Source organism: Oryza sativa, chromosome 1, assembly GCF_034140825.1.
Source record: "Oryza sativa Japonica Group chromosome 1, ASM3414082v1".
In the NCBI taxonomy this organism is placed as follows: domain Eukaryota; kingdom Viridiplantae; phylum Streptophyta; class Magnoliopsida; order Poales; family Poaceae; genus Oryza; species Oryza sativa.
The window spans coordinates 12340434-12351966 of record NC_089035.1 but is presented as its reverse complement, the minus strand read 5'-3'; the positions used below and the strand labels follow the sequence as shown (position 1 = coordinate 12351966).

Sequence of the window (11533 nt, the reverse complement as noted above, 5' to 3'; positions counted from 1 at the left end):
GTATATGCGTATAGAAAGTTTGTATACGCATATAGAAAGTTTATATGCGCATATACAAACATTCTATATTCTATATTTACGAATACAAACTTAGTATACATACGAATACAAACTTGGTATTTATACATCTTGAAAAAAAGGAAAATAAGCCGAACAGAAAAGAAACCGGAAAAATTACAAACCGAACAGAGAAAAAATCGGAGGAAAAAAACCAAACAGAAACAAAAAAAAACCGGTGAAAAAACCAACCGAACAAAAACGAAAAAAAGGGAAAAAAACAAAAAATTCGCTCCTCCCTCCGGCGCGTCGCCGCCCCCTCTCCGCGCGCGACACGTGTCCAGTCGCGCGGGGAGGGAGGCGCGCGACTTATCGCCGAATAGCAATCCTGCGTATTACCATCATCTCAATCAATCAAAACTCCAAAAAGGCCCATGGGCCATGGCCCGCAAGCCCACAAGGCCCGTCAGCCCAAAAGTTGACGACTTCCCGTCGCGCTAGCCACAATCCGGCAATCTCCCCCACTCCCCCACCTCCTCCCGTCCTCCGGCCGCCGCTCCCCACCCGCCGCCGCCGCCGCCGCCCGCAGAAGCCGCAGATGGCGTCGTCGGCGTCCACCCTCGAGATCGAGGCCCGCGAGTACGTATTCACTCCCCCCCTCCTCTCTCCACCTCTGCTAGTCCACAGCTGAGAACCTTGCGGCGACGGAAGAACCAGCCCCGCAATCCCTAAACCCTACGTTCTGCTCCCTACAAGTTTAGTCCATGGATTGAAGGGGAATCGACGAGCGAATTTCATATGCTGTTTCTTGGATCTCTCTGTGTCTCTCGCTCGCTAAGAACCCCCCCCCTCCCATTGGGTAGTGCTATAGCTTAGGAAATTATTACGCAAGGTTGCTAGGTTTGATAGTGTTTCTTGCGTGATGTCCATGGATGCAGCGTGGTGAAGATAGTGCTGCAGTTCTGCAAGGAGAACTCGCTGCAGCAGACGTTCCAGACGCTGCAGAACGAGTGCCAGGTCTCGCTCAACACCGTCGACAGCATCGACACCTTCATCGCCGACATCAATGCCGGGCGCTGGGACGCTGTGCTGCCCCAGGTTGCGCAGCTCAAGCTGCCGCGCAAGAAGCTCGAGGACCTGTACGAGCAGATTGTGCTCGAGATGGCTGAGCTCCGTGAGCTGGACACGGCGCGCGCCATCCTCCGCCAGACCCAGGTCATGGGCGTCATGAAGCAGGAGCAGCCCGAGCGGTACCTCAGGCTTGAGCATCTCCTTGTCCGGACATACTTTGACCCCAATGAGGTTGGTAACTTGCTCTCCATGTATATAGTTTTTTGTAGCGTTCTTTTTCTTGTTTTAGCTATCTAAATTGTGAATTTCTGGTATGCCACTCCATCGCTAGGCCTACCAAGAATCCACCAAGGAGAAACGACGTGCACAGATTTCCCAAGGTGAGCTTGCTGATCATTTTTCTTCTTCCTTACTAAAAGGTTCTCTTAACTCCATATAATACAGGAGCTGGAGCTATTCTTATTTCTAATCCTAATAATAGTTGTCCCTCTGCCATGCCAATTTCAGCTATTGCTTCTGAAGTTTCAGTAGTTCCACCTTCTCGGTTAATGGCACTGATTGGTCAGGCTTTGAAATGGCAACAGCACCAAGGTACTTTCCTGGTTGCACGTTATTAACTTATGATACTATACTATAATGATCTCAGCACGACTAGTATGAACTCATCTTGAGGTCCTTCCCCCACTTTTGTCACAGGATTGTTACCACCTGGCACACAGTTTGATTTATTTAGAGGAACTGCTGCAATGAAGCAAGATGAAGAGGAAACATATCCTACTACTTTATCACATCAAACAAAGGTGATTCTTTTGCTGTAGTCTCTTTATTACATTGGCACTTTTATTTATACCAAGGAACTTAATTAAGTTAAATTTTCTGATTAAATTTTAAAATCAATGAGCTCAAAAGTCTAAAAGAACTGATTTCTGACATGATTGGATAATGGAGGAATTCTGACAAATATTTAATTACGTTAGCTTAATTAGCTAGCTTTAACATATGCTGATACCTATCTTTTGAACTAAGGTTCTGCAATTAACCAGGGTAAGAATGCTAAAGATCACTGAACGTGTGCTATTACTCTCTGCTAGTTACTTGTTAGAATTGATGAGAGACAAACCTGTTCTAAGATGTAGCTCAGGTGTTCTGTCATGCATTCTTAATGAGCATGAGTTTGTCAAGAGAATATATTGTATATGATACTCTGCTTCTCCATTGCGGCATTGCCACTAACTTACCTTGCACGGCTGATGCAATCTTGGGTTTCCGCATATAGGTCCCCTGTGGCTGGTTCTGGTACCAGATGTTGTAGATCTTAGTCGGGAGATTTTGTAAAGCCGGGAGCTTTTGAGAAGCGAGTTAGCTCTCACACTTGACTGGTCAGCCATTATAGCCACCTAGTGTTAAGGTAGGCCTGGTTGAGATATAGGGAGAAAGTGACATACTAGAGCTTTTGGTTAACTCTTTGCTTGACCTGTGAGCTAAATGATGGTATCATTACTAAGAACTTATATCCAATATTAAAGAATCAGTTTATTTGATACTCAAATTGGATCTTATCCGTAACACAACTAATCCAGATTTTTTTTTGCTGCATCATGAACAATAATATTCTTCTTTGTTTTGTTTATATTATGACTTTATAAGAAGAAAGCAGAGTATTATGTACATGATGGCGTGAAGTGCACCTCAAAAAAGCTAAACAGGACAGATAGAAAGGCATTGGGGGGTTACTAGCAGACCCAAGAAAAAACTAAAGGGGATTACTAAGCTTCTTTGCTCCCGCCATTTTCCAGCACCCCTTTTGCTCTGATATTCTGTCAATTAGCCGTTCACTAGAGAGCTCCTCTAGATGGGAGACTCGCTTATTTCATTCACATCAAATTTACCATTAGACAGATTACCAGCGATCTAGTAATCATGCTTACTGTAACGGCGTGTGCTGCTCATGTGCTACACAGAGTGCACGATGCCTTGTGTGCAGGCCTTGGGGCCATAAGTCAATAACATAATTTTGCATTGTGTACTATCAACTATAACTAGATGTTATTTTCTTTATTGCAGTTCGGGAAGAAAACTCACCCTGAATGTGCTCGATTTTCACCTGATGGCCAGTACCTTGTATCATGCTCAGTGGATGGAATCATTGAGGTAAGTCTCTTTCAAGTCTGTTCTGCAGGTCAGTTCTTTTAATGTAACTTGGCTGAAATTTCACTAAAACTTTCAGGTTTGGGATTATATCAGCGGGAAGCTTAAAAAGGATCTTCAATATCAAGCTGACGTAAGGCCATAGGATTGATGTTTTCTCAAATTGAACAACGAATTAAGTTATTAACACGATTACTGTACTGGTGCATGTGGAAAGCAACATCTTCAAGTTCAGCAGCTTTATGGGGACATGCATATGTTCTTTTTTTTAGTTTAAATATAAATTTCAATAATTTTCAAAAACCACTTTACAGGAAAGCTTCATGATGCACGATGATGCGGTGCTTTCTGTTGATTTCAGTAGAGATTCTGAGATGCTGGCATCTGGATCACAGGATGGAAAGATTAAGGTACCCCCATTATTCTGCATGTATATTTTACGCTTATTTGTTCTTGTCAAGTAGTTAACTTGATATCAGCACTTCTCATCATTGTAATTTTTTTATATGAAGCTATTTATGGATTCAATGTTTAGACTTTAGAGTGGTTACAGCATTCACTATGAATTAAAATGCTTATATTTTATTAAGAGAAAAGCAGGCATAGTTGCAGTTATAGTATGGTCCCCTTTGTAATATTCCTAATATGCAGCTTTTAGAGTGAAAAAAATAATAGGCAGCTTTTACACATGGTTGGCTACTCTCTACTTGAACAAATACATTATTGGTCATATTTGATTACAATCATTCATTCATTTGGTAAAACCATATAAATACATTAATAGAGCGCACAGACCAAAGTTATTTGCTCAAATATCTAATTTCTAATTGTTATGCCAAAAATGTTCTTATTATGAACTAAATTGCCATACTAAACTATTTCTTACTTGATTTTAAGGTTTGGCGTATACGAACTGGCCAGTGTTTGCGTCGCCTCGAGCGTGCACATGCAAAAGGTGTTACAAGTGTTACATTCTCACGTGATGGAACTCAGATATTGAGTTCATCCTTTGACACTACTGCAAGGTTTCTTACAATCATAATCCAACTTGAATTTGTTATCAGAATATCTCTCTACATTTCTGTTTTCAATTTCTAAAAAAAAGAGCATTGTTGAAGGCAATATTTTGGTGCTTTGAGCTAGTGTATATTATTTGGGCAAAATTTCATGCTTTTCTCCATTCTAGTATTTGTGGACTTGACATTTGCATCATAGTGCAGCAATTCTGCTTGCAACTGCTCATGTGGTCCTCTTTTTTTTTTTTTTGAGTCTTTGCCTCTTTGGTACAATCCAGTTAATTGACGGAGTAATTTAGGTGCTCTTCATTGATGTATTGTGTTTGCTTGGATATGGGGTTAGTTTGATGGTAAGTCAGAATAAAAGCTTGATTGGAGTCTGCAAACCACGTGTGAATTTTTTTCATCTACCAGACATCTGAGCCATGATCTGTATCTGTGAAATCCTGCCAACTGCTAATTTAAAAATATTGTTTTTCTTCTTATACCTTTGGTTCTGTTGATTTCAGTGTGGTTTTGCATATTCTGAAATTACAGTTTCTGCTATTTTAATCTCTGGAAAGAAATAGGCTTATTCTTTCACTTTTGCAGAGTACATGGCCTCAAGTCCGGAAAGATGCTGAAGGAATTCCGAGGCCATAACTCATATGTGAATTGTGCCATCTTTTCTACAGATGGTAGCCGTGTTATTACAGCTTCCAGTGATTGTACTGTTAAGGTATAGATCTCTTGTATACAATTAATCTTTATGTTTTTTTCTACTTCCGTATATATTATTCTGCATGTTGTATAAATGTCTCATATTCATGTATTATTTCTTGATGTAGGTGTGGGATACGAAAACAACAGATTGTTTGCAAACATTCAAGCCACCACCTCCTTTGAGGGTAATAACTAGCTTGTCTTTCCATCTGATCTCTTCTATTAACATTGGTTTAGGCCCTCAATCATGCTTCTTACCTTATGGTGGTGCTCCATTTCCAGGGAGGAGATGCAACTGTTAACTCTGTCCATTTATCTCCAAAGAATAGTGATCACATTATTGTGTGCAATAAGACATCTTCAATATACATAATGACTCTACAAGGACAGGTATAATGTGATTCTTCACATTCCATCGTCTTAGTTATCGTTTTCTTTGTGTTCAAAATTCAGGTGTCCATCGCCATGTACTTTACTTCTTCCTCAGCAGTCAATAAGCCCGAAACATGTACTCCTATATATATTACATGTTTCAGGCTTCTAGTTCTGGGCATTTGATTCCTTTAGTAAGCCTGGTGGCTGTTTGATCAAGTGTTGTTATATATATCAAGATCATACATGAATATTTCATGTGGTTGCAGTGCTAATATACTGTATTATTGTTGCAGTGATTTTTACACTGCACCTTTATTATTATTTCCTGAGTGCAGAATAGAAGTACCTAAATCATGGTTTTGTCTGGTTTATGCCTACTGATGCACAGTTTGCGGTGATTAGAGCTAAATCTATTGGGATTTTGGGACATGACATCACATAAAAAATCCCAACTATCATAGCACAAAGAACCCATAGAGTGTGCTGGGATTCTAAGTTTAGGATCTATCTCAAAGAGTATGCTAGGTTCTTAATCGAAAGGCATAAAGTGGCTATTGAGCATCGAAGTGCATTGCTTTTTTCATTTTGATGGTTATTTATGAATTCTATTATGGTTATTCTTGACTGGAAACTTGTTACAGGTTGTAAAAAGTTTTTCATCTGGTAAACGGGAAGGGGGAGATTTCCTTGCAGCTTCCGTTTCACCAAAAGGAGAATGGATATATTGTGTTGGTGAAGACATGTAAGGATACTGTGATAAAGTTCTTCATTGCATTTTCATCATCTTAGTTTATTTTGAGTGCCATCATGACTCGTACTTATTTTGCAGGAACATGTATTGCTTTAGCTACCAGTCCGGTAAACTGGAGCATCTAATGAAGGTTTGTATGACATAAAATGAAGTTCTGTTGGCATGTGCAAATTTATAATGTATTTGTATAACGTTATATTAATGCTTTCTAAATGATAACCCCTTTCTGTATTCATGAATTTCACAGGTCCACGACAAGGATGTGATAGGCATCACTCACCACCCTCATAGGAACTTGATTGCTACTTATGCTGAAGATTGCACGATGAAAACATGGAAGCCTTGATTATTTGTAACTTGCCTTTGTTCTTATCTTGTAATTGTAGGAAGCATGATTATCCATCTCTGTTCTAAGTGCTAGATAAATAGGATCTATTTTGATTTTTGTAATTTAGAGAACTGGGAGGTGACCTTACTAGCTAACATTATCTTCCCTGGTGCTTCTGGAGCCCAGTGTATTCCCATTGTATCTTATATTATATAGCATTAGTAGGTATCATTGTATGGAGGAAACAAAATTAGGTGAGGTGAGCATGATTCCTTTTGTCGCGGACTCTTGCTTTTATTGGAGCGCTGAAAATCTGAAATACTGAATGCAATTACAGACACAGGCATAAACCATTACGGCAGCTAAAAATACTGTGAAATGTTTGAATTGTCTTGTGAATTGTGATGATGTAAGCTCAAGCAATTCGCATTAACGGTTTACAGTATACACAGGCATGCATCAGGTGTACTCTCTCCGTCTCAAAATAAGTGCAATTTTATACTATTCACATTTAACGTTTGACCATTTATCTTATTTGAATTTTTTTTATGATTAGTATTTTTATTGCTATTAGATGATAAACCATGAATAGTAGTACTTTATGTGTGACTAAATAGTTTTAAATTTTTTACAAATTTTTTAAATAAGATGGACGGTTAAACATTTGGCACGGATATCTACGGCTACACTTATTTTGGGACGGAAGTAGTAGTATATATCATGAAGTTTTGCAGAGTCTGCTGACACTTGCGCTGTATACTTTGGAAAATAAACTCTGAATGCTAGGCTATGTTCAGTTCCACGTTAAAATTGAAAGTTTGAAGAAATTGAAACGATGTGATGGAAAAGTTGAAAGTTTGTGTATGTAGGAAAGTTCGATGGGATGGAAAAGTTAGAAGTTTGAAGAAAAAAGTTGGAATCTAAAAACAGGGCCCTAGTTGAAGACACATGATCTCAACAGCAGAAAATGAGTGAACTTTTGGATGTCATGATGGAGTAGTAACAAACGGTTCATCATTGCATTGCATGGTCTGAAAACCAAGATTGAGCTTTTCTTTTGTTCTTTCCGGCAGTTACAGCAGGACATGCCAAAAATTATACTACGGAGATTCTATTGCAAACTATTGCAATTGGCAAATCGCAAAGCATATCTTGAATTTTTCGCTTTGTTCTGCTTCCTTCCGTCCCAATCTTGCCCAATCTCCATCAGACCGCGCAGTTTCCTCCTCCCCTGCACTAAAACAGCTCCGGGTTCAAGTGGAAAAAGATCCCTTAAATTACTATTTTGAACTAGGAATTATCAATGCATGTAAATTAGAATGCTATTTTGAGCTAGAAACTAGCATAGCAATGCCAAATGAAATGCTATTTTTAGCTAGAAACGTGGATGACATACCGTATGAAATGCAGTTTTGAGCTAGATTTAGTATGTCAAATAAATTATTGAAATGCTATACTGAGCTTAAAACTAGCATGGCATGCCGAATGAAATGCATGTTTTGAGCTAGAACCACATGCTGAGAAATAGTACGCTTGGTCCATTTTAAAATGTGTTAATTTGCAACAGCCCTTGAAGTGTCACATCACTCTAGTTTCATTTTTTTTTCTACCTACATGCTACAAATACCGTATCACTTATGGAAGGAAAATAATTACTAAAACATAAAAACAATATACTAACACACAGAGAGAGAGAGAGAGAGAGAGAGGTGTGCAGGGGAGCCAGGGAAGAGGCAGTGCAGGGGAGGGAGCAACAACAACACCAGCCATCTCTCAGAACTCATTCACAGCTCATCATCATCTCTTGTGCAAGGAATAATCTACATCTGTTGATAGCCCCATCCCATGCTCTGCCTCATCCCTGTCTCCTCTCCTCTCCAATCACAGAACTCCCCTTCTCTCTATCTAACCATCCTTTTTCCCTTACCTGATGCACTGCAAATCCGGTTAGGCCAACGCCATCATCGTCAAGATTCAAGAAACATGGGAGATGTATATATACACACGCAACGCAATGTCTTTGCCTTGAACCATTCCACTGCTAGTACAGTAGTACTAGCTAGTACCACATCTCATAGCCTGCCAATTTGCCCATCCATCAGTACAAGGGGAGAGCAAAGCTGGAGTACACGATGCTGACCTGTCCCAAGGTTTGGTAGTACAACTCCCTCTCCAACATGCGTACTGCACACACCCAGCAGCAAATGCTCGCCGAGCTGAAACACTCTTCCTTCTTCGACCGGCGCTGCTCAGCCGCTTAGATTAGTACTAGTAGTACGTACGGCAGCAACAGGACATGTCGTACATCTCATCGAGACGAATTTCTACGGAATTTTGAGCTATTTTAAGAGAATATTGTAAATTCGATGCAGTCTGGATGGGATCTTAAAATGCTAAAAAAGGCAGAGAGTCTGAAGTAGCTACCGGTTTACCAGTTTGTGGTTGTTAGTCCTACTTATTATTCTCTCCTTAAGTAGAAGTACTAGTTTTTTTACCGTCTGCTTAGTGGTTTATCGGCTGTAGGAAAAAAAAATAAAATTTGAAACCTATTTTAAGTTAATTTCGGAGTTCTTTTTATGATAGTTTAATGATAGTCATAAATAATTTTAATTGTTTAGTTTCTTTTTATGGTTGTATCTCAAAAGAGGAGAAATATAATAGCCACAATATTTTGATGAATGTTTGTGACCAAGTTGTCCGGCAGAGAAGAAACACACGACCCAAGTGAGCGAAATGCCAGGCTGGTCAATGGGCCCCCAAAAGTAGCAGATTCAATGAAGGGGAAAAATATACGCAGTAAGTTCACTTTAGGTCCCCTTTGTCACCTAGTCTGATTTTAATCCTTGAACCAAAAACATGATGATACAACCCTTCCTAGCTTAAAAAATAGTGTAAACAAGGTCCCTCGGAAGTATTATCTCCGGTTTTATCTCATGGGCGTCTACGTGACTCCTTATGACTAGGTATTCGTCCCACATGGCATTGACATGATGCCTACGTGACAGTACAATCCCCCAAAAAAAATATATAAAAGCATCAAAATTGAAAACTAAAAATATAAAAAAAAATATGTGGGCCCCGCATGTCAATCAAACAAGAAGATAAAAATAGTGGTCAGTGGGTCCTGCTTTCTCCACCTCACCCTCTGTACCTCTATCTCCTCGAGCTCTTCATAGATGGCAGAGATGGTGATATCGCACCTTATTGGGTTCCTCCCCTTCTTGCCCTTCTTCCTCCTTCGCACTTTGCGGTCGCTTTCATCGGTAGAGTTTGATTTTTGTTTAAAGTTCTTAAAGCATATCAGATGAAAAAAAAAAGTTCCCTAGCTAAAAACCTAGGGAAGCAGATCGTCTGACGTTGGGCAGCTAACGTCATAGGACGTCGGGCGTCGATCCATCGTCCGATTGGCATTTCACGGCGCTGCTGCTTCTTTCGTTCTGCATCGCACGAGCGTGGCAAGGATGGCCCATTCAGCCCATTTACGAGCAACTGCGGAGGGACAAAAACGAACGAGACTGCTCGTCAATCCACCGTCGCACAGAAAAAAAAAAGAAAAGAAAAACCAATCCCGGCATGGCTGCCCGCCGCTCTGCTGCGGCTCGCCGCCTTCCTCGACGCGGGCGTGGGAGGAGCGGACTGCCGAGGAAGACTCCTTCGACGTTGCCCTCCTCTCCAGCCCTCGGCCCCATGTCCTCCCCCACGCGAAAGCTTCCAGGCGTCGGCGTCCTCGACAATGACGGCTTCTACGGCGGCGGCGGCGGCGGCGGCGCCAAGCTCTTCTTCACCACCACCCACGTCGGAGGAATGCCAAGAGCCGCACAAAAACGGGCGAAAGGGCGACCGCTGCTGCCAAGCCCGGACAGGCATGGGAGGGAGGCGACCAGCACGGCAGCACCACCATAGCTTTCTGAAGGGCGACAACATATGTTTTAGAATTTGGTTATATCTGAATTGAGATTGAAAATCGATGTGAATTGAGACTGTGATTCAGTATTGAATCTGATAATAATGTCAATGTGATACTCTGATTTTTGTGAGCATTCGAGAATGTGAAGAAGTTAGGCCTTGTTTAGTTTCAAAATTTTTCTTCAAACTTCCAACTTTTCCATCACATCAAAACTTTTCTACACACATAAACTTCCAACTTTTCCATCACATTGTTCCAATTTCAAACAAACTTACAATTTTGGCGTGAACTAAACACACCCTTAATTGGGTCATTTTATTTGTGACAAAATCAGATTGAGAGTTTCAGATAGCAATGGCAGATAGGTAACTAGTGCAGACTTACGATCAAGTGCAGAAAAGCTTCTTGTTGTTCGTTCACCATCTTCATCGCCATAAGAACAGCAGCCGAAAGGTCTTTTTTTTCCCTCCATTCAAGTATATTGGCGCCCTTTTTTTCCCTCCAGAAACAGAGCAACGAACGGCGGTAGCGCACGGCAATCAGGATGTTTGTGGGCCATTTTCACTGGCGTGGGCCGACTGCGAGCCTATTTGACCGCCCTATTCGTTGCGCTCGTGCGATGCGGAACGAAGGAAGCAGTAGCACCGTGAGATGCCGATTGGACGATGGATCGATGCCCGACGTCCCTGTGACGTTGGCCGCCCAACGTCAGACGATCTGCTTCCAAAACGCTAGGGACGCAAAACCGTTGCTATAAAAAAATACGGTAACTTTAAACGCATCGAACTCTTTTGAAGAAAAATTAGCGGTTGACATATACTCCTATTGCTAGTCCCATATAAATATTTGAAAACACATACCTGGCGCTTATTACCGAACGGGATATAATAGCAAGCAACGAATCGTGCTTAACTTCCGGCCGGAGATACAGTTCCCTTTTTAAATTCAAACAAACAAATGCTCGAATTTAAAGGCGAAGACGATGAGAATTGTCGATATATATATATTTTTTTGACATGAGAATAGTCGATATTGGGAGATGATGAAGAAGATCTCACACCAGTTTCTTCCCGACGATCTCGTCCTCGACATCGTCGCCAGGAGCCGCAGCCCGGCCACCATCATCCGCTGCGCCGCCGTCTCCAAGCCCCTCCGCCGCCTCATCCTCCATCCCTCTTTCCTCCGCCGCGTCGTCATCCCGTCCGGCACCGGCCACGACGACGACGACCCCTCCTTCA

General features: G+C 41.3%; 1 protein-coding gene and 1 long non-coding RNA gene across 2 annotated transcripts; one reads left to right on the top strand and one right to left on the bottom strand.

The window, feature by feature from the left end:
* Nucleotides 1–480: 480 nt before the first annotated feature.
* Nucleotides 481–6669, top strand: LOC4326991 (suppressor of mec-8 and unc-52 protein homolog 1). The gene is made up of 15 exons (XM_015766135.3): nt 481–636; nt 936–1299; nt 1400–1448; nt 1576–1659; nt 1765–1868; nt 3133–3219; nt 3296–3349; nt 3531–3626; nt 4114–4241; nt 4824–4950; nt 5060–5119; nt 5217–5324; nt 5951–6051; nt 6139–6190; nt 6308–6669. The coding sequence occupies exons 1-15, from the start codon at nt 596–598 to the stop codon at nt 6404–6406; spliced, it is 1554 nt and encodes a 517-aa protein (XP_015621621.1). The 5' UTR covers nt 481–595; the 3' UTR covers nt 6407–6669.
* Nucleotides 6670–7380: 711 nt separating this feature from the next.
* On the bottom strand, nt 7381–8357 carry LOC107281332 (uncharacterized). Its single transcript, XR_001546629.3, has 2 exons — nt 8316–8357; nt 7381–7624 (listed from the first exon to the last, which is right to left on the bottom strand). It is a non-coding gene; the product is annotated as an uncharacterized lncRNA (long non-coding RNA).
* Nucleotides 8358–11533: the final 3176 nt, after the last annotated feature.